Genomic DNA, 19,226 nt, shown 5'->3' with positions numbered 1-19,226 from the left:
TGGGAATAAGCATATCAATCTTATCAAAGGGCAATGGCCCAATAGACTTTCCACTACAGGCGGTGGTTTCATAAAAACAACAAAATGAGTATTAGCACCTAATCTCATTTTAGCTAACACATCAAAACATTGGTTGGCTTCACGATATAATACTTTATCCGCTTGTTGGAAATAGCTTTCAATATATTCTTGCAGTCAAACAATAAAGGTTTCATTAACAAATTTACACTATTATTGTTCATCAACTGGACAACACTCAACGAATTGGGATCTTTTGAAGAGATAAATTAGAGATATATTATATGTGTTTGGATCATACTTTAAACTTTCTTTTTATTTAATTCATTTCCCTTCCTTTTTCCTCTCCCAAACAAATTGTCAAATCTTTCTGTAATTTGGGGTGAAATTCTAATATATCAAGATTATTCTCAAATTCTTATACTTTGCTTTTCACTGGATTTGGATTCAGATCTCTCATACTTCATTGTAATAAACAACTCAATTAATTCAAATAAATTTTCTTTTTTATTTCATTATCAATTACATTTACCTGCATGCAATTATTCCATTATCATTACTTGTTCGTACTCTACATCCTCTTGAAATACGACACGAACCACTCCAAAACCAATAGTCCAATATGAAAAATAAATTTCCATTAAGAATTTCTTTTTACTTTTCTCCTGAATTATCCTTAAGTTATTTAGAACTTTTCCTCAAAAAATGTGTATGATGTGAAGTGGGTCCAATCCATTTCTGACATCACAATTCACATTCACATTCCAAACCGCTTTCCCATGCACCGCCAAGTTTGACCATTTTTGGCCCTTACTCTCCAATACACAAGTTTATTATCTTCCTGTAGTGATCCCCAAGCCGACATAGTAAAAGACCCCCTGGTTCATTTTTCTTCATTGCAAAAGCGAAAAGCTACATACATTCTCTGTAAGTTATCCTTCTTCCTTTTTTCTTTTCTTTTTTTTTTTTTTTTTTTTTGGTTTGCTGGGTTATTAGTCCGTTTGGTTGCTGAGGAGTTGAAGGAACAATATGAAGAAACATAAATGGAGAAACTCAATGATGGGTATAGATTATTTTGCCTGTTGTGGGCGTCTATGTGTTCCAATTTTCAATTGGTTTTTTTACTTCTTTCTCAGTAACCGACAGGGCAAGTGAAAACCCGTAGTTTTTAAGAATTTTTTTAGCTTGACACTTGTAAACTTATAATATCTGTCTTATTGTTAGTTTGTTACTTGAGCATTGGGGTACCTCACTAAATAATTTTTTTCTGTTAATGATTTTTCTGTTTTGCTGTAAAATATGTTTGGTGTGACATGTAAAAATTTTCAAGCACAAACTACAAAAATGGGTGGCTCAGCCACCGGAGCCACCCGTACAGTGGCCGGAGTTGGTGGTCTGGTGACTGGACCGTCAGCTCCAGCAACCCAACCACCAGTGGGGGAAGAGCTACTGTGTGTTTTTTGTAAAATGCTTTATCAAGTTTTCAAGGTAGAATGTTTTACAACATTTTACAAAGGATTTTATGGTCAACAGAAAACATTTTCAGATTCAACCAAATTTTATAACGAAACAATCACGGTAAAATACTAAAAAATGTGTAACATTTTGCAGCGAAATAAATTCTGTTTTTCTTTTTTTCTTTTCTTTTTTTGCATTTTGTCTTACAAAACCTGCGTGAGAGTTTTAGTTCTGAGAGTGGATTAACTGCATTGCCACTTAGAATGCTGGGTTTAGAGATTTATTACTTTTGTGAAAGATAGTGAGAAATTGGTTTCATTTATTAGATTGATAAGGAAGTTTTAGGCTTTATATGTTTAAATGGATATAAAATCAGGGAATACATGGAAAAAAAAAAGAAGCTTTTTGATTAGGACTGCTGTTATAATGATTATAACATTGATAAGAAACACTATATGAAAACTTACATGTTTGGAGAGTGTGGAAAAATTTAATATGTATACTGCCTAGAAGGGAGCATTGCAATAACAAAACCTATTTTTCTGGCATTTCAAGAGGTTTATACTTTATTAGTTATCTCTTTTTTATGAACTTTCTTGCTACCCAAGCAAAGTATGGATGGAGATTCTCCAGTGCATTCTTAAGAATCTGTATATCCTAGAAGCAAAAATGAACTCTTTGTATATGTTAGTAAAATCTTATCCATTAGACTTTTACTGAAAGTTCTTTTTACTAAAGGTTTGGGTTGGGTAGTGTGCTTTTGTTGTTTTGACTCAATTATATAAAAATGTATGAAAACATACAAAGCATTAATATCAGGGAGTGACAATTGAGATTTAGTAGAAGTAACATGGGAATTCTTCAGCAGGATGCAGCTAGAGGGTACTGCTGATGCTACCTCCCCTAGTTACTGGTTGAAATGGAGGGTCTTACTATGTGCAGTGTGGGTAGTGATGCCTCTGGTTATAGTATCATTCATGATATGGAAATATGAAATTCTGGACCATATGAAATCTGACAGAGTAGAAACTCACACAAACCAGATTTCACAATATTGCAAAGCATGGAGACCAAGTGTCAAAGAAATTCACCCCATTTGGCTTCTGGCTTTCCGAGTTTTTGCATTCTGTTGGCTCTTGGGAACGCTAATTGTCAAAGTTGTTGCCAATGGAGGTCGCATATTTTACTATTATACTCAGTAAGCCTTCTGTCAGTTTTGATCTCATCTGGTACTAATGTGAAGTTTAGGAACTGAGAAGTATTGAGCAGGGACAGTTAAAAGTTTTTGGATGGTATAGGATATCTATGAAACAAATATTTGTGAAGGGCAGAAATGTCTCTCTCTCTCTCACACACGCGCGCATGTGCATACACACACAGAACTATATGAGTCATTTTTCTCTTTTAGAAGTGGTATGTTCATTACCAATGGGCACTGGAATGTGCTTGATCATAACCCATCTCTAAATTCTTTTAACTCACTGATCTTGAAGGACTATATTTTTTTTTTTTTTTTTTTTTTTTTTTTTTTTTTTTTTATATAGGTCCATATTTTCTTTTAAATGATATGCTAATTTTCCTGTTTATTCACCTTCCTAATTAATTGTGAATTGTGGCTTTTATATTCTTCTAACTTTGGGTTGTGATGTTTCTTTGATCTGGACAGGTGGACTTTTACTTTGCTTATAATTTATTTTGCGGTATACTTTCCATTTTCCTTCTTGAAAGCATCCTGTTGAAACACCTCAATAATAAAATACATGTTGCTATCCCGTGAAACCTGTCAATACTGTTTGGTACTATTGATCATGGTGTCTTTAGGCACTAAGATTAATGTAATCTAAATCTCTTCTGTACGTTACTGTCTTACTTTCTTTTGTAGTGTGGATCGTTGCTCTCAATATATGGGTGTTACCACTATCACCTGTTAAGCAGAAGGGATTTAAATGTTCATTGTGTTGAGACAGATGCGGAGCAAGGACCATATGTGCCTCTCACTCTCACATACAGGGAAGCAACAAATGTGTCCAAAGCTAGGAGAATTTCAGATCCCCAGGAAAAAAATTGTGTATTCCAAGCTGCAGCCATTTTAAGTTACATCTTTGAAGTCATGTTCCAGGTAGCTTGTTTGCTAAGAATCACTGAATCAGCAACTGCATTGTTATAGGATAACAGGGTACTGAGATTGACAGCTTTAGTCGGCAATGCCTAAGTTGTCAGCTGTTAACAAATCATTTGTACTTCTAGCATGATTGCTTTTGATGTTCAAAAAATTCATTCTATAATTTGTTAATTTGGATGTCCGTAAAAACTATCAAGCATGTTGTGAAAAGTATTTCAGCTTTCCTTGTGCCTGCATGCATACATAACAAGTCATTTATGTGTTTACTTTCTTTGATTTGTCACAGATGAATGCTGGGGCAGTTATGCTCACTGATTCTGTTTATTGGTGCATTATTTTTCCGTTTCTTACCACCCAAGATTACAATCTCAATATTGTAAGTTGAACAAAATCACTTGTTACACCCAATTCATTTATTATTTCTTAATTCTTGCACAGGCAGTGGCATATACGTTCATAATTTTGAAACTTTAAGATTTAATATTTATAGCCAAATGCACCTGGGCATAGTTTGGACCACAACTTTTCATGTTATGCCCTGTTTACTTATTTAAAATTTTCATATTATGCCCAATTTTTTCAATCACAAATATAAATAAGGAACAGATACATCACAGTTGATTCTTTTGGGCTGATATTAATTAAATTGTTTGTGAAGCCTCTGCTACTACTCACCTTTCTTTTTATTTCTACAGTTATATGTCTGCGTAAGTTTCGTCTAAGCTGAATAATATCTCTGTATTTTATGTCAGATTACCGTGAACATGCATACACTCAATGCAGTTTTACTCCTTGGTGATACAGCATTGAATTGCTTGGTAATATCTGTATGCTTTCTCTCCCTTTAATTTATTTTTCTGTAGTTTAATTTTATACCATAATTGAATTATTTCAACTTGCTGCCTCAGCGGGTCCCTTTGTACCGGATTTCATTCTTTGTTATATGGACGGGAGTTTATGTCATTGTGCAGTGGATTATTCATGCTTGTGTCTCAATTTGGTAATGTTGCTTATTCTTCTTATGTCCTATATGAGGACATAGTGGTTCAATTCTAAAATATGATATTTCTCTTTTCAACAGGTGGCCTTACCCATTTCTTGACTTGTCATCACCATATGCTCCATTATGGTATGTTATCTCATTTGAGTCTGGACATCTAATCATCTTTTAAAAAAAAAAAATTTTAAGTTTGAAAGACATCTAATCATTGTTGAGCTTTGAGACAATTCATCAAACTTAATTATACATGAAAAGGTTTGCATGAAAATGTCTACACCTTCATTTTATCCTAATTATTTATTCAAGCGAAGTTTGCTCCACATGGCAAGCTATTCATTTTGAAACTGGTGAGCCAAGTTCAAGAAATTTATAAAGTATAAATCGAAAAGTGGCATTCTAGCTGTAGTTTGTCAAAAGGAACTCATTACCTCAAGGCATTACATGTCTTTTTTTTTCTCTCTCTCTCTGCTGAATCCATTACATGTAAACCATTACTTCAACATCATGATAATGATATACCATTGGTAGACATTGTGTTCTGACCTTCACTTCTATTGCTTGTCTAGAGTACATCTTGAATGTAGTTGAAGCATCTTTTTTATGCTTCTAGCTTGCATCGAAGCTTAATTTTCAAACTTAATATTATGTGACTAATCCATTTTCTTGTGATACTAAATTCAAGGTACTTGTTGATAGCATCAATGCATATTCCTTGCTATGGCGTTTTTTCACTAATTGTGGAATTAAAGCATTATTTGTTGTCAAAACGGTTTCCTGAGTCTTATCAGTGTCAAAGATAAGAAGGCATATCGGCTTGATTCCCTGTGAAGCCAAACATATTTTGATCTGCGCCAGAGTCACATTCAGGCTCTCTCTGTCGCAGGCGGGTAGTTGAATGTGCTAAATACTTTTTGAGGTGTCTTACCTCAAGAATGAAACAGGATAAAAAATGTCAAGGGATAACAGAACACAAACGGCAGACATGGACAAACGCGGATCCAAACGGCGCTTAGGACTTGTTAAAGCACCTTTTCTTTTTCTTTTTTTAAATCTTTTGATATATGAGGTGATCTACAAATTTTGGATTCTGTTAATTGCTTTTCCCATTGAGCAGGCTGATTTTAACCAATCACTTACAGGCTTTTAATTTCAAGTGAATTTTGTATAAGTCTTGCTTGTGCAGCTGTGCTAGAAATATTTCATAAGTTTTCATGAAAAGTAAAATCCTAGATTTATTTACTTCCATTTCATTAACACATTCCGTGGGTAATTCCATGTTGTCTGTTCTGGCTAACTACTAAAATACAGAAAACAAAACTGTATGTTCCGGAGTATATCTTGAGAATAAGCTAATTGAAATCTTAGCTCAATCAACATGTCAAGTTAGTTTGATCACTATGTTTATGCGGTGAATTAGGCAGTATCTTGGGCTTATCAGTTTTTTTTTTTATCCTTTGCTTCCTGTATTCTGTTGTGACCTCAACAACCATTGTATCCATCTCCATTACAAGTAGGTCGCGGAGCACATTGTTATATATATATATATATATATATATATATATCTATCATTTTAAATCAAAATCTTATGACAGCCTCAACAGAGAGGCTGGCAAAAGTCGATTTTACAGGCGAAGAAGAAGCCTTATTGTTTTCTTCGAATTGGCAAGTCAGGATTTTAAGGACGAACTTAAGTGTAAATTGGAAAATTTTAACCAATCAAGGTTTCAAAGAATTACTCAAGCCGGCACATAAACAGGCAAGCCATTTGGTACACCAAGGAGGTAGAGGTGTTGGCTCAACTGTCTTCAATCCATGTAACAAATTGCAAACACCCATAGTAGACAAAAAGTTATGTATATAAATGCAGGTAAAAATATCAAATACCCACTAGAACCTCAATATAGAACTTCCAAGTTCAATATTATTTATGTTTTTCAAGAAAGTTTATAAAAGTTATGCAGAAGTTTTATTAGAGAGGGCACGAACACCACAATATTAGATAGCAGACACATATTAGAAAACTGCATTTATTTAAGCAGTAAGCTTAGCAACAGCTCCAGCTTGAGTCAGCAGAGGGACCAGCTTTCCTTCATTGTTCAATGCTGTAGTTTCTGCAAAACAATAAAAGAGAATAATATTATCTATAGAAGGACCAAAATAAAAACATATGTTCATTATATTTAAATGCAAATACAAGTGCAAATAGGGAGCCTATAGTTTGTTTTAGGGATCAAGATCTTACTGTCGCAGCCACCAATGTGATTCCCGCCAATGAATACATTGGGCACAGTCTTCTGTCCAGTCCACTCTGCAAGTGCAGCTTGAATTTCACTTCCATCACCTTCAAGAAGTCAGAAAGTCCATAATAAGTTTCTTATCTATTGACATTATAAATTTTCACATGTATGGTTACAAAGGTCCTGCTTCTATAACGTGATGAACAATCAACACTATGATGTTCACTTTTAAGAAAAAATATTATTTCTAAAAGAATCATGATAACAATCACTCTTTAAAACTAGAGCTTGACAAATTTTATGCATGATGGCATCATTACATATCAAGCATACAGGCTATCAAATTCTTCTAAAGCACGATAGCGCTGTTAGACTAAAAGTATGCTAGTACAGCATCCATATTCCATAGTTAGTTAGAATGGTGCATAAGTAAAAGTATGCCAAATTGCTCAAGTTTGCAAAAGTTGCATCCTTTACACAACAACATAGAAATGTGAGATTCAAGGATTAAGATTCTCTACACTTTGCATAACTTACCCATGCAACCTAGTGAGTTTTTGGACCCTTGACCTCACTTTCCACCAATTTTTGGAGACGGTATCAACGAAATGGGTATATGCAACATCACTCTCACATGTATGTAGGATTCGCATGTCTGGATTGTCCTATATACATGTGAGAGGAGTGTTGCATACACCCATTACATAAGACACTTTTTGTCATTCAGCCAAAAATCTCATTGGCATAAAATTCTCTCCATATATAAGACACAATTTCAACAAATCTAGAGGTGCATAAAATGTCACACCATTTTAAAATCTCATTCTACCAAATAAGAAGTAATACTTGATAGTAAAAGGTTTCAAATGACATAACATCATGTACAACTGTTAAATTTGTGTAAATTAATCTAAAAGGGAACAAATATCTGAGAGGAAAAAAAAAAAAAAAAAAAAACCCAATTATATTTGGCCTAATTGCAATCAAATTAAATCACATGAAAGCAAAAAGATTGAAAACTAACTTTCAGTGTCCAACTCAATAGCCTTGAAAGTGACACCCAATTGAGTCAAGAGCTGCTTCACGGTCACGCAGTAAGGACAGAATGTCTTGCTGTGAGATTCATTGGAATTTATAAACCATCAATTGCAACAACAACAACAACAAAAAAAGTAAAACCAAACGATCTTTTTTATATAAAAATAGCACAAAAAAGAAAGAGGGATTAAAGAGAGACCTGAAAACTGCGACGGGATTGGACGAAACGATCTCCTTAGCCTTTGCCAACGCCATTTTCTCTCTCTCTCTCTCTCTTTTGATCAACTTTCTCTTCTTCTCTCTAAAACCTAAGAAACTCACTTTGTTGAATCTATGAGTATATATTACTTTATATGCGAGTGAAGTCTGTCAAAGACCGAGTGAATATATATATATATATTTTTTTTTTTGATAACAAGACCGAGTGAATATTGTATGAATGTGAAAACGGAATTGTAAATTAATCTGATTCTCAAAAAAAAAAAAAAATTGTAAATTAATCTGGGCCGTTGGTCTGCAAACGTTGATTTGTGCCACAACATCACAAGCCTTTTGGTCGTTTTCATAACCAAGAAAAAAAAAAAGTATATTCTAGACTAATGAAATTTATTCTGTTTTCTTCTCAACAAAAGAAAAAATAAATAAATACTGGACTTTGGTAGTGGTGGGCCAGTGCAAGGCTTTTTAAGTTGAATACTGATAATAATTTATTAAAAACAACTTTCACAGTTGGAGAAGTTTTACCAATTGTTGGGTAGGTGGCGTTTGTGAAAATTTTATTAATTTTTTTGGAACACGTTAACCAGTATACTTAAAATAATTGTTAATAATTTATTTTGAAAAAATTTTAACATCATATTTATAAGAAATATAAAAATCGATAAAGAAATTAACTGTTCTTTTTCCATAAATTTTTTTTTTTAATTTATTATATATCTATGTCTTTAGTCATCTATTAATATATATTTATATATATATATATATAATTTTTTTTTTTAATTTTAAGTTTCCATAACTATTGGCAATTGAGGGTAATGTTTCATGCTCAACAACTCTTAACAAATTTTTTTTTTACTAGAATTGAGTTGAGCAAGTTTTTATTAGTTCTCTCTTTTGCCCATCACTTTTCACTTACCATTACCAACTTGTTAATAGCATTTAATAGAAACAATAGAAACTCATAGGTTTTATTTATGAGTTTCTATTAAATTTGTAGTAAATTTATAACAATATTAATTAGGTGCTTTTTTGAAACGGATTAAATTGATTGAATTTGTGTTAACCCAATACAACCCGTTTATTAAACGTGCCAATTGGATCATGTTGTGTTAACCTGCTTCATTAACCAATAGTGTTAGGGTTGAAAGATCATGACACAATTATTAAATGGGTTAGGTTTGGGCTGAGCCATTTGGCCTAATATCCTTGCCTTGACACGACATGGTAACCCGAATTGACACATCTAATTATGTCCATGCACAAGTCAAGGAAAGGATTGAACATTCAAATGCAAATAACAGCATTGTTGCTGATATTCATTTAAGGAAACTAATTTTTAAGGAAGGGAGCCTTGTATGGGTGATTTTGATTGAGGAAAGGCATCCTCATGACTCCTATTCCTAGTTGGGAGCAAGGAAAATGGGTTCATGCAAAGTGTTGACTAAAATCAATGACAATGGCTACACATATTTCTAATGCCTTCAATGTGAAGCATTTGAAACCTTATTCTCCACTTGAAACTTGAGGGAAAGTTTTCTTTATGAAGGGGAGTATGATGTAGCCATCCTCTACCTTTAAGCCAACCAACCAATCCCCTCTCTATTCTTAGGACTAATAGCTAGCTACCCTCTACTCTTAAAGCCAAAATAGTCAGTCACCCTTACTGACTTCTTAGGGCAAGCAGTCAACCACTTATTTTGACTTCTTAGACCTACCATGTATTCTCTTTAATTTCAGTTTTGACTTATGGTGTTGATAGGCAACCTAGCTGTAACTTTTAGCTAGTTTATTTCCTAGTAGTTAAAGCTCATAAACAAGCTTGTAATGTAAAAGGAAAACCTTATTTATTTATTTATTTTTTAATGTAACTTTAACTTAGTTTTAGACCAAATTTGTTTCTCCAGTTTTTCTTTGTAATTCTAGCTTTGATTCTTAATTCTAAGACAATTATTGTTCAAGTTCTTAGTTATTTGATATTGATTTCCGTCATATACATACTCTCAAATCTCTTTGTGAGGTTGACCTACACTATTTTTTTTGCCCTTGCTTTCAAAAATGATTCAAATTACTCTTTAATTCAGAGTAAGGGCAATGAACAACACTTCAATGCCACCCCCCCCCCCCCCCCCCCCCCCTCAAGGCCTCATCACATTTAAACATTAATATTGCCAAATTACAGCTTTGAATGCCGAATTACCTCCTTTATTTATTTATATATTTTTTAAGAATTACTCTTTGTCCTCAATTTGCCAAATAACATCAAGTATGCCATATAATGCCAAAAAATTTACCCATTAAGAATATTTTTCCAAATAACTTGTACTTAACATTGGATTTAGGGTTTCTTTTTTCTTTTCTTTTCTTTTTTTTTTTTTTAAGAAAAAGAAAAAAGAAAAACATGGGACTTAGAAGTGATATTTGCATAAAAATCTTATTTCCGATTTCTGAGAGGATGATTCTCAAGTTCAAACTTACAACTATTATTTAGACGAAAAATACTTGCAATTGTATGAAGTTCCAATCTATACACAATTAATAAATAATCAAAAATATATTTTATCTTAGAAACTTGCTTTCAATTGGAAAAATTAAACCTTTAATAATTTAACCTGCTAAGAATTTTTTTTTTTTTTTTTTGTCCCAGCCGTTTTGGTCAAAAGATTTACAAGTAAAGCCTATGATTAAAATTACTTAAGCTAGTTTCTTTGGATAAAATAATAAAGAGTATACTTGGGGAACACGTTTTTTAAAAGACTGACTTGATACAAAAGACAAAGGGATAAGACTTGTTAAAAAAGGCAGAAACAAAAGACATGTGGAAAATGTCAAAACATTTAGGTTAAGTTTGGTACTGGCTTAAAAAGCCTTTTTTTTTTTTACTATTTAATTTATTTTTGCTATTATTCATAAGTTTCATTGCACTTTTTGATATTATTTATGAGTCTTATTGTACTATTTCAGCTACCTTTTAACTTTATCTGCAGTACTTTTAGTAAAAAAATTTCAATTTCAGTTAAATAAGTTATTCCCAAACGAACTCTTAATGCAATTTATTTTTTCAACATATTGAGAATAACCGTTTAAGAAAGTTATACCTAAAACAATTGAGGTTTAAAAGAGTTGTACCTAACAAAATGAGGTTTAAAAAAGTGCAGTTTCAAAACAGAGGTTCAACAGGTTAATGTGTGTCAGGGTGGTGATTGGCAACAACTATATAATGGGATGATAAATAAAGTTTAATTGGTACGTTTGGGTCTTCTTTGCCAACACTGATAGGGTACATAGGTTTGCATATGTTACATAATGACATTTAAAAAAAAATTATATGCTCAAATCATATCTACTAATGGAGGTTATAGTCAAAATATTAATTCTATTGATTGGGAAATGATTGTGCATGGTACTAGTAGGACGAGTTACACAACCTCTAATGAGTAATGTCCAAAATTTAGTTTGAAAACTGAAAATTGATAAGAAAAGTTTTCTACATTCAGTGTTTAAATACCCTAAAATGAACAATGTAATTCAAATGCTCCTAAAAAAAATCCTTACTAAACATGTATTTTTTAGAACCTCAGTTTTCAATATTTAAACACTGAAAACTGTTGTTTAGAATCACATACTAAATAGGCCTTTAACTATTATATTTAACAATTTCCATTAACTTTCAAAATCAAATCAATTTCAAAGTTAGAGTAGACCTAAAAATGAAATTGACGACTAATTATTAAGAGACTAAATTAATCTTTACCCAATAATTATTTAAAAAAAAAACAAAAACAAAAAACAAATCAAAACAAAATCTTTACCCAATAATTAAAATAAAAAAAAGATATTTAACGCTTTCTTTTTCTTTCCATACAAAATTGTCTTGATTTAGTCAATAAAAAATTTACACAATCAATAATTCAAATACCAAATTGAAAATTACCTAATAATTGACAAGACCAAATTTATAGTATAGCATTTTTTTTGGGACAAAATTTAGTTACAAAATTGGTTGTAGCCTTAATTTACGACCTTACTCAATATCTTTTTATTAGAAGTGAATTTTGACAAATACACCATCAAATTACATCTTTTTCTTATATCCCTCATGTTTGCAAAATTTCTAAAAATTAAAGATCAATAATTATGTCATTAATAAATTGTTTAAATTGCAAGTTTTTGTAATTTTAAATTATGTATAAAATATAAACTTATAAATCATATATAATAAATACTAAATAATATTCGATTAATACAAAATTTGACATGTATATTAAAAGCGTAAAGAACATACAATTCAACGATTAAATTTTCAAAATATGTAGTATTGTTTATTTTATTGAATAATGTTATAACTTTATGCTACAACTAGTTTTGTAATTAAATTGTCATTTCCTTTCTTCCCAAACAACTTTAGAAACCTTAACTTGAAATTAAAATCTGTAGGAAATTTGAACTACAAATTGCCCTCAAGCGTAGACCTTATTGCCAATGTAAAACTTGTATGAAGGAAAAGGACTTCGTTTAAGAAAGGAAGATATTCAATCACAAACCTGACAACTTAGTGTGCGTTTGGATCCGGCTGATGCGTTTGCTTTTGCGTTTTTCTGTTCTTTTTTTTTTTATCCTGCTGCACGTGTTTTAGAGGGGACAGATTTCACTGTTCATGCATTCAGTTTTCAGTTTTAGCGATATCCAAACGGACCCTTAAGCTCGTTACAAAATTCTCCCTAGGGTAACTAAATATCTACTTAAGCCAGCACAGGTTCACGAATCTTGGCCTCCAGATTTTGTGCAACAGCATCAATAAATTCTTCGGTGTTCAAATAATGTTCCCTTGATACCCTGCAGACGCCAATATCATCTCAGCTATTATAACTGCTGAAAGTTGAGGCTAATGTGCTTATAGTGAGTACTATTAGGATAATTAGCACCCATAATTATCCAAATATCTTATAGTTAACACACATTTTATAGTTTTAGCTACACTGGCTCAATTCAGAGAGTGATATTATGTAGATGTGCCAAAGTTCTACAAGTAGTAGTCCTTCAGGTGACACAAGTGTTCAATTGATTAAGCAACAAGTTGATTCCAAAAATAAATTAAATAATTATGGACAATGCATATTAGAGGGAAGGTGCAACTTACTTGGAACCGTGGATCAAAATGGCAAGATCCTTGGTCATTTTCCCTGTTTCTACGGTCTCAATGCATGCAGCCTCCAACTTGTGAACAAACTCCCGCAACTTCTCGTTTTCATCTAACTTAGCCCTGAGAAAAAAGAGCAAGAAAATATTGACAGTAGAATCAGCAGGCTAATGAAAATATTAAAAATCCAACACAAAATTTTAAAATAATGGCACTGATAGCTAATTATATATAAATGGTAGGCACCTTTACAAATTGACATAGTCTAATATGGCAATTTACAAAAGTATGCATTCAACAAAACAAGGTAGACAGTCAAAGCAAAGTATGTCACACCTCTGCAAACCTTAAAAAACTGTTAGGTGGAAAAAGAATAACAAATGACAGGGACTCAGAAGCATTTTACATGCATGTGTCATTAAACCATTCCCCCTTAACCACACCCACAACCCCCCCCCCCCCCCCCCGGGGGCACCCCTTGATATTCCCTAAAAGTGCTAGAGCCACGAGATGACAGCTATTTATATGTACTGATATGATCAAAGCCGTTCAATATTTTATTAACATAAATGTTTTGGAGATGTTTCAGAAAGGGGTAAAAAGCAATCATGTGTGTATGTGAGTGTCAGCCCAAAATAATGATGAAGAGCCTGTTTGTAAACTCGGAACATCTAACTATGTTTATTTCCGAGGGGATTTCTTAGAAAAACTTTTAAATGAAAGATATAGCATCAATTTATACAAAACAGCAAACTGACCTATGTTCCAGCCCCCGAGTCCATGCAAAAATAGAAGCAATACTGTTTGTACTGGTTTCTTGCCCCTTCTGATGTAATCGGAAATGGCGAGTTACAGTCCCATGAGCTGCTTCGGCTTCTAATGTCTTCCCATCAGAGGATAACTGCACAAAATTGTGGTTATTAAGAATTGCCACAATCCCAAGGCCAAAATATAGATTTCAGCATTAAATATCCATTAAAAAAAATACGAACCAACACAGAACTCATGAGCCCCAAGGAGCCAAATCCTGCATGAAAGAAACAAACATTCAGACAGTTTTAATAATATTGCACAGCCCTAGTGAACACTTTATGGAAATTCATAATAACAATGACAAGGGGTTCATTTAAATATTCACTACAACATTTGGCATTGCAATCAAAATTTTTGTAATGACTAACCAGATATATAGAGAACTATATATCACATATGACTGAGTTACAGAGTTCCTTATTTTGTATAAGACTAGGATCAACTTTATCCATCTTGCCTTCAAATTAACAGTCATATCCTTAGTGTTGCACTCCTTGTCACAGATTAAAACCTTTATGTACAAAGCAAACCTGTTTTTAACCCAATTTTACTTTCCTAGGGCCCCAAATATGTGGTGAGCTGATGCTCTAGAAACACTAGGTTCTCAACTCTTTTCTTTTCATTTTGATAAGTGATGATACAAAAACATGTTCTCAACACTAAATGGTTAAAACTAAATCTCCAAACAAAATGAAGGGGGAAAAAACAACAAATGAATAGATAAGTACTAAATACAAAAGAGAACACATATGAATAGGCATATCTCGCAAACCACTGGTATATTTTTTAAGGTACAAATTCCATGTAAATATTCTTTTCAAACCTAGATAATCTAATCTGCAGATATTAACCATTTAGTTGTTCCTTATAATGAACCAATCACTCAAGAGAATAAAATTACAAAAATGTGCCTACAGGCAAAAAAGTTATGACATCATGCAGCCAACCCCCAAAAGTTAGAATCTTTGACATCACCTTGAGCAAGTAAATCACTCAGCACATCTCCATCATAATTTTTGCAAGCCCAAACATATCCACCTTCACTTTTTACTACATAAGCAACCATGTCATCTATTAACCGATGTTCATACCTGACAGCCACACAAACTTTCAGTTAACTGTTTGAAGATATTCTAAGCACAGACAACAAAGTCAACTTCACAGTGGGAGAAAGCAAACCATATTGAATTCTCTTCAAACTTTTGCTTCCACTTCTCTTCATATACTTCCTGGAATATGTCCTTAAACCTGCAATAGTTTTAAAACTGTAAACAATGTCTGCAGCTCTTTACCGATTGGAATTGGAGATTGACATGATTTAGATGAATTTTTTTGCAGAAGAAGCACAGCTGATTGGAAAGAGAAAGCAAAGCTCACCTCCCGTCATATTTCTTAAGAATTGTGTTTTTGGTGCTCAAGTAAAGAGGCCACTTCTTTGCAAATGCTAGAGTCATGGACGACTCAGCAAAAGCTCGAATAGACTGACAATATATGGAGAATTTTATCAAAACAGAAAAATTAAAATATTAAAAGGCACACTAAGGACAGAAAATACGATTAGACAAACCTCGTCAACATTATACATTGCGAGAGCTATGCCTGGCCCTTTAAAATTAAAAACATCAAGTTCCACTGGGGTCTTTCCATCATCTGGGACTGAGAAAAAGAAACAGACAGATTAGTTGTTAAGAAACAAACAGTATTTGTAGGAAAGAAAAATGTGTCAGCTTATTAATATGAGCAGGGAAGTTTGAATCAGCTTACCAAAAACCATTTTAAGCTTTCCTGGACCTTCAATGACTGTGTCAGTGGCACGATACTGGTCGCCAAATGCATGCCTACCAATACATATTGGTTTCTTCCAACCTGTAAATTGGAAATTAGTACTGAACAACATTTCATAATTTTTACCTTGCTATCAATATTATGAGAGAAATGGAACATTACCAGGAATAATTTTGGGAATATTACGGCATAGGATAGGTTCACGGAAAACAGTACCTACAGAAATCAGGAATCCTTTCATTAGGAAGACAGAGGAGAAATGGTCTCCCTAAAAATAGGGCTGAAAAGATGAGGCATCCAGCTTTTATTTGGTTACACATTTCACCTCCATTGAATTCAGACAAGAATCAGATTCCCTAAAAAGATAACATTTTATCCTTTGCTTAATCAAGCATCATAAAACATACTCCGATTTAATAACAAAAAAATTCTACTAAGTAGCTGGTAAGATCTAATCAAGAGTTGTACAGAGAAGACCTAAGTCCAGTGTTCACTCCAACAACTCACGTAGATAACCCCCACCCCCCAAAACCAATTAATATCTTTCAGGTGGCTTGATGGTTTTCTATTAAATAACCTATCATTCACAATAGCTCACTGCTCGCCTAAAAGCTAGAACAACTACAAGCTCTAGCAAGTCCATCTAATTGGCATTCCCATGGGGACACCGTTTTCTGTGAACTGATTAACCCCCTTTTCCCAAGGATACAAACTAGTCAATTGTGCTAGGCGAATTAGGAAAGCTTGATTTGACTCTGTAGTAACTGGGAAATTAATTGTACTTAACTAATTTAATAAAAAAAACAATTACTTTTAATACATGTTGCCAAAAAATTGCTGCACATGAAACTATGACAGCTTATGCCTCATCAAGATCAGCTTTTAAATTGAAGTCTTTCCAAAAAATTTAAGTCAAGCACACAAACCATTAGCTACCAGAGAAAAAGGGAAAGCGGGGTAGAACACAATTTTGTGTGAAGAATAACTGATATCAAATGAATGAATAACAAACTAAAATCATTAACGTTTTTTTCTTTTGATGAGTGAGATTATTTATCAAACACAAACCATTTAAGATGTTTCTGATTGTGCCATTGGGACTCCTCCACATAGACTTCAGCCCAAATTCCTTGACTCTGGTCTCATCTGCGAAATATGAATTGCAAAAAGCAAAATTATCCTCTATCCAAAGGAGAATCAATGACTCATGATTAAGCAGCAACAAGAAGAAGTTTCTGTGTACGTAGTAACCATATTAATCATTATATGGAATAGAATGGTCCAAATGTCCACAAAATAATGTTTCCTGCCAACCATAATAGAAACAACAGAGGCAGGAGAAAAGAAAGAATAACTAACCAGGTGTAATTGTGGCACATTTTACTGCGACATTGTACCTGCAGCATATAAATAGTTAAAAGGAATCGCAAAAAGGGGTCATTTGTCAAAAAAATACATGAACAGGGTCTCAAATATCATTAATACTTTAGACGTCTAGGTAGTAAACAATGAAACAGTAATATATTCTTTCAATAAATAGCATTGAAGTTTTCTTTGCTTTTATTTGAGCCTCAAGACAACTATTCCATAAACCTTTCCAGAATTAAAAATGAGCTCCTAATATAAATCATGCTACTTAAAAGGCAGGATTGAACCCGCGACAGGGGAGAGGGGGTAGGGTGTGAGCCCAATGGCACTTAAAAATCCTGTTTCCACCACTATGAAAATCCCTCTACACTAATTTCATTAAAATCCTATAATTGAAGCACAGCAAACCTCTCATCCTCCCTCCACCACTACAATTTTCACAAGGCTATAACCTCCTATACTTGAAGCCTTTCTATTCACTGGCATTAACAATTTCCTTGTATAGGCATATCAGAATCATATATACATCTAATGTACAATTAACTTATACCCATAATACTAACACTAGCCAATCATCTATCTAGTTGTCCTTATCTCAATGCAAGTGCCTTGCACCAAAAGAGTCGCAAGTTTAAGTCCCTAATAAATCTCTCCAAAAAAAATTAATGGGGAATGGCTGTCTACAAGTAAAAGGTTTGTGTACTGAGTACAACCTTTACACACACTTGGCTTGTAAGTCCATCTCCTTCTCATATGATCCAAAAGATCAAAGCAATAAACAAAAATAATCTAAATCAATTTAGCATTACTCAAGCATTTTAACCATGTTGTTTTCAGCTCAATTACTTACTTAAGAGCGGCTTCAGCGCTCTCTACAGTAACTCTGTCATCGGTTGCATCGCGATTCAAAATTCCCAAATCAAAATACTTTATATCCAAATCCAAATATGGAAATATAAGCTGCAATCACAAAAACCAGAATTCCCCAATGAACCAACTCAAAGCGAATAAAAAAATCCATTCCTTAGAAGAAGAAGAAAAAGGAATTCCCTCAGAAATGAAAATTCATACTTTGTCCTTTATCATTCTCCATATGATCCTCGTCATTTCATCACCTAATAGCACAAAAAGAACAATAAAGAAATTCCCAATTTAAACATGCGATTCAAATACTTCAAAAAAAAAAAAAAAATACATCACTTTCAATCATTTTCTCGCCAACCAAACAGAGAGCCACTAAAACTCACCATCCATTTCTACAATAGGATTCTTAACCTGAACTCTATCGAAGCCAGCCGAAGAAGCGTAGCACCGAAGCGAGGCGTTCGCGAAGCGAGTAGCGGAAGAGAACGAGACACGGTTCTTATTCCCCCTATGAAGAACTCCTCCATTGAAGAGCCTCGTGGAGGTCGAAGAGAAGCTAGGGTTTCTCACGGCCAAAAACGACGGCGAAGATGATGAAGTGGAGGCCAACATTTTGGCGCCGGACGACATGGCGCTTAAACGGAGTGCCGTCGTTCTTGGGAGTAGCATTCAAGGTTTGTGAAGAAGGGTCACTTTTTATAGTGGAGGGAGCTTCGAGTAACGCTTTTTGGGGTTTAGAGAGTTTTTAGGGGGTTTTGGATGTTTGTCTGTGGGATCAAGTGAAGACGCTGTACTAAGATCAAGATCGATTTGGTTTGACTTTATCTTAAGCGACAACAAATTTTTTGAGTATGTATGTTAATCTAACGGTTGAGAATCCAGGTTAGGCTTGATTTTGACCGCTGGATCAGTGATGCTTATAATTGAGTTCTCTAACTTTTTGTAACTTGAATAGAAAAAGAACCCAAATGCTTAAAGTTACAAGTTTCGCATCAAAAAAGTAAAAAAAGTAAAAAGAGAATAAGCATAAACTAATCGTTCGTTTGAATTGAGGGGAATAGATAGAGAATAGAATAGAGTAGAGTATATTTAACCTAAAATTAGTCTCTTTTCAGTTAACTCTACTCTACTGTCCTTCACTTTTCCTTCTTACCCCCTCCATCCAAA

General features: G+C 33.5%; 3 protein-coding genes across 6 annotated transcripts; 1 reads left to right on the top strand and 2 right to left on the bottom strand.

The window, feature by feature from the left end:
• Window positions 1-803: 803 nt before the first annotated feature.
• On the top strand, window positions 804-5,837 carry LOC115976626. 4 transcript variants are annotated; one of them, XM_031098043.1, is made up of 9 exons: window positions 804-945; window positions 2,345-2,674; window positions 3,143-3,176; window positions 3,359-3,595; window positions 3,885-3,974; window positions 4,351-4,416; window positions 4,507-4,598; window positions 4,680-4,727; window positions 5,281-5,837. In XM_031098043.1, the coding sequence occupies exons 2-9, from the start codon at window positions 2,346-2,348 to the stop codon at window positions 5,396-5,398; spliced, it is 1,014 nt and encodes a 337-aa protein (XP_030953903.1). In that variant the 5' UTR covers window positions 804-945; window position 2,345; the 3' UTR covers window positions 5,399-5,837. The 4 variants fall into 4 exon arrangements, with proteins under 4 accessions (XP_030953903.1, XP_030953902.1, XP_030953905.1 ...); XM_031098042.1 differs by having other exon boundaries at window positions 2,342-2,674; XM_031098041.1 differs by lacking the exon at window positions 804-945 and adding an exon at window positions 990-1,081 and having other exon boundaries at window positions 2,342-2,674.
• Window positions 5,838-6,436: 599 nt separating this feature from the next.
• Window positions 6,437-8,250, bottom strand: LOC115976625 (glutaredoxin-like). The gene is made up of 4 exons (XM_031098040.1): window positions 8,073-8,250; window positions 7,860-7,948; window positions 6,841-6,939; window positions 6,437-6,709 (listed from the first exon to the last, which is right to left on the bottom strand). The coding sequence occupies exons 1-4, from the start codon at window positions 8,126-8,128 to the stop codon at window positions 6,630-6,632; spliced, it is 324 nt and encodes a 107-aa protein (XP_030953900.1). The 5' UTR covers window positions 8,129-8,250; the 3' UTR covers window positions 6,437-6,629.
• Window positions 8,251-12,492: 4,242 nt separating this feature from the next.
• On the bottom strand, window positions 12,493-18,858 carry LOC115976624 (isocitrate dehydrogenase [NADP]). Its single transcript, XM_031098039.1, has 15 exons — window positions 18,443-18,858; window positions 18,267-18,310; window positions 18,046-18,155; window positions 17,187-17,224; window positions 16,896-16,973; window positions 15,990-16,043; window positions 15,807-15,908; window positions 15,610-15,698; window positions 15,420-15,523; window positions 15,222-15,290; window positions 15,018-15,133; window positions 14,222-14,256; window positions 13,988-14,130; window positions 13,230-13,352; window positions 12,493-12,925 (listed from the first exon to the last, which is right to left on the bottom strand). The coding sequence occupies exons 1-15, from the start codon at window positions 18,726-18,728 to the stop codon at window positions 12,832-12,834; spliced, it is 1,485 nt and encodes a 494-aa protein (XP_030953899.1). The 5' UTR covers window positions 18,729-18,858; the 3' UTR covers window positions 12,493-12,831.
• Window positions 18,859-19,226: the final 368 nt, after the last annotated feature.

This window comes from Quercus lobata, chromosome 2 (assembly GCF_001633185.2).
Source record: "Quercus lobata isolate SW786 chromosome 2, ValleyOak3.0 Primary Assembly, whole genome shotgun sequence".
NCBI lineage: Eukaryota > Viridiplantae > Streptophyta > Magnoliopsida > Fagales > Fagaceae > Quercus > Quercus lobata.
This window is presented reverse-complemented; position numbering and strand designations above follow the sequence as displayed.

Coding starts and splice junctions, on each gene's coding strand:
- LOC115976626 (XM_031098041.1), top strand. CDS start 1,062: ATGGAGAAACTCAATGATGG. Junction 3,975..4,350: donor AAGATTACAATCTCAATATT/GTAAGTTGAACA, acceptor ATTTTATGTCAG/ATTACCGTGAACATGCATAC. Junction 4,599..4,679: donor CATGCTTGTGTCTCAATTTG/GTAATGTTGCTT, acceptor TCTTTTCAACAG/GTGGCCTTACCCATTTCTTG.
- LOC115976625 (XM_031098040.1), bottom strand. CDS start 8,128: ATGGCGTTGGCAAAGGCTAAGGAGATCGTTTCGTCCAATCCCGTCGCA. Junction 7,949..8,072: donor AATCCCGTCGCAGTTTTCAG/GTCTCTCTTTAA, acceptor TGAATCTCACAG/CAAGACATTCTGTCCTTACT. Junction 6,940..7,859: donor TATTGAGTTGGACACTGAAA/GTTAGTTTTCAA, acceptor GACTTCTTGAAG/GTGATGGAAGTGAAATTCAA.
- LOC115976624 (XM_031098039.1), bottom strand. CDS start 18,728: ATGCTACTCCCAAGAACGACGGCACTCCGTTTAAGCGCCATGTCGTCC. Junction 18,156..18,266: donor GGAGAATGATAAAGGACAAA/GTATGAATTTTC, acceptor TTGTGATTGCAG/CTTATATTTCCATATTTGGA. Junction 16,044..16,895: donor AATCAGAAACATCTTAAATG/GTTTGTGTTTGA, acceptor TGATTTCTGTAG/GTACTGTTTTCCGTGAACCT.